The sequence below is a fragment of the Gobio gobio genome (genome assembly GCF_949357685.1).
Source record: "Gobio gobio genome assembly, chromosome: 22".
NCBI classification, from domain to species: Eukaryota; Metazoa; Chordata; class Actinopteri; order Cypriniformes; family Gobionidae; genus Gobio; species Gobio gobio.
Window position 1 is genome coordinate 15,484,272 of NC_137118.1, and position 5,150 is coordinate 15,489,421.

At 41.0% G+C, this 5,150-nt stretch overlaps 1 protein-coding gene across 1 annotated transcript; it reads right to left on the bottom strand.

The window, feature by feature from the left end:
- Window positions 1–236: 236 nt before the first annotated feature.
- igsf9a (immunoglobulin superfamily, member 9a) lies at window positions 237–3,720 on the bottom strand. The gene is made up of 4 exons (XM_079803887.1): window positions 2,852–3,720; window positions 2,384–2,565; window positions 1,913–2,079; window positions 237–1,761 (listed from the first exon to the last, which is right to left on the bottom strand). The coding sequence occupies exons 1-3, from the start codon at window positions 3,547–3,549 to the stop codon at window positions 1,922–1,924; spliced, it is 1,038 nt and encodes a 345-aa protein (XP_079660013.1). The 5' UTR covers window positions 3,550–3,720; the 3' UTR covers window positions 237–1,761; window positions 1,913–1,921.
- Window positions 3,721–5,150: the final 1,430 nt, after the last annotated feature.

Genomic DNA, 5,150 nt, shown 5'->3' on the forward strand with positions numbered 1-5,150 from the left:
AGCATTCAGATGAAACGCTGTGGTCAGAAATGTCAATCTATAACTTTCCTTAAATGTCAGAATTTAAGAGTCTTATATATATAATGAAAATTAAATGTTTAGCGAATGCTTGCATTGCTTTCAAGATTTTTTAATTCAGGAAAAAATACTATTTGTGAAAGCGCAGCACATCCTAGTGGATATAAAGGAATTCGACTCGGTTTTGGCTTTGTAGTATCTACACACCAACACAAATCAATGTTTTGTTGTCTTTAATCAATATATAAATCCACATACTTGAAATAAAACTCATAAGTACAAACTGTTTCTAAAAACATCATTTGAAAACAATTGGAACAATTCTCATTTTCTACTAAGAAAAGGACCTTCATTTGTACAGTCTCGTTTGAATAGGCTTTGATTAAAAAGCTAAAAGATAACAATTAATTACATATAGACATATTTGCAAAGATACCATATTCAATGAATTTCTCGGTAGGCAGTAGCTGCAAAGACATTTCATACTGGCAGAAAAGGAAGAGTAGAGGGAATTTATGTCAGTGCAATTACAGTAGTGTTTTCTAGCATTTTGTAACAATAAAAAGGATATAAAGCAGAATTTAATTGCTTTTTAAAAAATTATTAAAAAAGAAATGAAATGTTTGGTTTAACAGTAAGCAGTTATGGTCTGTTCATTACTGTAACTTTGTATTGTCAGACTCATCAGCGGCCAGACTATAGGGCACAGTGATAATTAACTCCCATGACCTGCATTGAATTGAATAATTTCCTCTGAGAGAGTATCCGTTTATAAGATTCCTCCTTAAAAAAATACACTGATGCAAATAACCAACCAATTGTACACGTTATTCCTCATTAACGTTTCTCAAACGTCGTCGTCAGACACCACAGCTCATTAAAACTCATTTGGATGAGAATCGCCCAGCAACATTAAAAACAAAAAGCCTGCATAACATTACCAAAAATGAAAAGAAAGCTTCATCATTCCACTGGAGGTTTTTATCCTGAAAAGTTTAAACCTTCACAGGGTTTTATCGATTGTCAGTCAAGGAATAGATGGTGCAAAACCACATGCTTGTCAGTATGCAGTGTTTTTTTCTTCATGTGAATAACAATGTAAAATTTCCATGAATGGTGCCATTGGGAACGTAGCATGTATGAGGTAGGTACGAGTGGGTGGCGAAGACCCAAAATTGTCAAGATGACTGAAGTTCCTGCCAAAGCAGTACTTCAATCACATTTAAATGCATCTACAATTTCCTTGACATCTTGAAGGTATAGCTACAAATTATATTTTTTTATATCGCATGATAAAATATTTCTAAAACCGTGGATAATAGCTTTGATGAGGTTTCTAAATCATAATGTGCTCTTTCTGTCAAAATAGGAATTACAGAACAATCAAGCGGCACTCCAACAATTTTTGAACGGGGTTCACTGTAACAGCTTTAACATTTTTATTTCAAATTCAGTTTCATCAGGAACAGCAGGGTGCAGAGAGCAATGTCCTGTATTATTTATTCAACTTTTGATTTGCAACTCCGGCACATAATGTAAGCTCTTTAGACTACAGTTCTCTTCACCGTGGTTTGGCCCATCAATCAAATAATGTCACTTCCATTAGTTGGGCAGAGGAGTGTGTGTTCTTAGGTTCCAGTGTGCTTGAGTGGTCCTGAGACATCCAATTAATGTTGCCACCCAGTGTCCCCTTTTATCCTGACCATTCAGATCTGTGTTGAGGAGAACCATGCTGTGTCTAATCTAGATTCGAGCACATAAAAAAACATTTAGCTACAGTTTTGACGAACAAATCTAATCATCTCAAGTGCATCAGCACAATTTCTGACTACTTAAGAGTGTAAGAGCTAAAACGAAAACAGTGCAGGCTGATCAGCATGAATGCTGTACCTACTGTTAGTAATCAGAAGAGCACAGTGTCAGGCTCTGGGTTTGGGAATGACGTGAAGCTCTTCCGAATCTCCTGAGCAAGGAGTGATTCGTGGTCACAGTGAGGAGGAAGAATACTGGGACTTTCAAAGCGTGGAACAGATGCCTTCAAACCAGCCGGAGGGTAAAGATCTTGGGTCAAAAAGACAATGGAAATGAATGAAACCAGAAAGAGCAAAATGCCTTGAATACCTTAAAGTTCAGATTCTTTGAACTAGTCTTCATAACTGAACTCTCACAGTCAAAACCCTCGCAAAAAGTGCTGAATTGTTACCAAGGTACACTTATTCTGTATTAGTATATTACTTTGTATTTGCCATAGTGCATGCCCACAAAAACCATGGTATTACCAATGTAACATGTCCAACAAAAATGTAGTTAGTGAAGGAACAACTTTGAGCTGAGTTACAATATACAAAGCAAACATTTCTCTTACCGTTTTGCTTCAGGCCTAAATCTGGCCTGCCATCATCTTTGGTAGTTCTGTCCTGGTTCCTTTGACCTTGAAAAGCTCTTCGTAGACCTGCCTTACTCATTGATACTTTGGGGTCCACAGGATGCATTTGGACATAAGCAGAGTCCCACTCATAAGCCTCATCCACAGAGCCTCTTCTAGATCTGAAGTCAGAAGATAAAGTAATATGTGGTCTCTTTGAGTCTAATGTGACACACGGGGCATTGGGACATGTACATGGTACCATGTCCAAAAACATATTATTACTATTGCAACCCCCCCCCCCCCCCCCCCCCCCATGGTATTACCATGGTTCTATGTTCAAAAACACGTTTATCATTGCAGATGGTACTTTTTGTAAGAGAATTAACCATAATAATCCATTTAAATCCTTAAAAACTGCTTTTAAGATAAATATATCGAGAAAGACAGAGAAAAGGTCAGTCTTACCTTTCATGCCTTTCAGGCTCCTGTAGAGCTGTCTCATCTCTGTCACTGTCTTCTGTGGTCTCTGGTGAGCAAGTGAGAGGGGGGCTAAAAGAAAACTGCCTGATGTTAGGGGCATCCATGCTGCCTCTCCCACTGCTTTGGCTTGCATAACTTCTATAGCTTCCCTCCGTCTCTGAACTCTTCCTGTATATTTGAATTTCCACATCCACCTCCTGCCCATTTTCATCTTCCTCCTCTCTTTCCACCTCTTGGGTTTGGCTCCGTCTTCCAGATGGCAAGGCTGGCCGAGAGGAGCTATAAGACGGAGACCAGCTAGAACCCCCTGATGATAATAAGGCAGTATGTGTGCTATGTCCTGATACTAGGTTTTTGCTGGATTGTGATTCATTGGTAGAGCCACTATAGGATTTAGAGGCCTGACAATGGTGGTCTTGTGTTTGGTGTTCTGAAGGCACAGGTGAATCTGTTTGTAAATTGGGACTACTTTTAGGCTTATCTGCCACAGAGTTGGGTCTGCACGCAAAGGGGGACATTGTAGAATCTGTCAGCGAATCTACCCAGGCATCAGGGGTCAAAAACTGGTCCTTGTATAATTTAGAATCTAAACTTTGCATGCTCTTGTGCCGATTCCAGTTGTTTGGCCCCAGACTCTTTGTCTTCCGAGGCATTGTTCCAGAGACATTCATTGGTGACATCATTTTGTTTGACCAACTGTTCAACTTCTCCTGCTTTCTTGTACTCACATGTCCCAATTCTTCTGATCTTTCCTTTTCAAGCTCTGATAACCTGGGTCTGTTATAGTTTAGAGTCTCATAACTGTGGTCCGAGCCGAGTATGGACCTTGAATATGTAGACTGGCTTCCAAGATGAGGTCCATCCACATTCATCTCAGAATAATCAGCAGTTGGATTTATCTGTCTAGTGCTTCTTTCTATGGCCCGCATCTGCTGATCATCTAAGGATGAACATGGGTCAAAATAGTGTTGACTTCTGCTGGAGGTCTGATGGGCTCTATGTCCTAGAGCAGTTTGGGTCTTTTCCAAATTGTAGATTAAAGGTTCATCCATTACACGACCAAGACTTGAATCAACAGGCGTCCTGCTTCGTCTTCGGTCCCATGTTTGTGATTTTCGATATTCCCCTCTGTCTAGACTTCGAGACCGTTGGTAGTTGGATCTCTGAATGGAATGGTAGCCTTGTTGATTCTGCCTATTCTTGATATCTTTTCCATAAGAGGTATGTAGGGGCACCAAGCTTGCAGAAGAAATCCTGTGTCTTTCTTCCCACGGAATGCAAGAGGCAGCTCTTCCCTTCAACATGCTGGTATTCTCAGATAAAAGGCTTTGTCTCATGGCTTGGTAGTTAATCTGAGGTGTTGAAGTTACTTGAGTTTTCCAGATTTTTTCATACTCGTCATCTGTCTCCTGACTAGATGGATTTCGATCAACAGTGTACTTGCGCAGTTCCCTTTCAAGATCCTCTCTCTCACGAGCCAAAGTCAAACAGCGACTTAGGTTTCCTTGTTCCCTCTCATGCTCCATCTGCAAAACCAGGGTACTGGCTGCAGAGTGGTTGGTACCTTGTTTCAGGGGCTGTGGACCCAGAGTACTTTCTGAATGGGGATAGAGAAAAGAGCCACTGCAAACTGACGAAAGACTTGTCTGGTCTGGTTCATTCAAGAACTCTTGCTCCAGAATGGGCATGTAATGGCCATTCAACGAAAGGTGCTTAGCCATAGCTCGTGTTCTGCTGGAAGAAGGAATATCTGATCTGAAAGGTGGAAGATCCACAGAGAGGACAAATGGTGGCTTTTTTCTTTCATCTATGTAGGATCTCAAAGACTGGGATTTCTGGATTCTGAAGCTTCTGTTTCCATCTGATGACAGATGGGAGTTTTGACTTGGGTTTCTCTTAATCTGAGAACTGACACTATTGTCATCTTCACAAGCATGGAAAATAAATCGTCCATCAGAGCCTCGATGGATGAACTCCACAGAGGACACAGGGGCAAGCGATGCCCGTTGGAGATGGCTCTCAGGGAGGGAATGGTGGGAGGGAGACTTAGCTTGAGGCAGGAGATGTTGGCGCTGGGCATGACAATCACTGCGACTGGACTTGTCAAGGGAGGAGTGATTGGAAGAGGAGGAAGTGTAGGAGAGTGGACGAGCTGGTAGGAGCTTTTGCTTCAGGGTGTTGTCAGGGTTGCTAAGGTCAGGGATAAGAATTTAGTACATTCTACAATGAATGGCAAAATTTTGGACAAAGAAAAAAGGTTTCATGAGGTCATGGTGGTGCACTT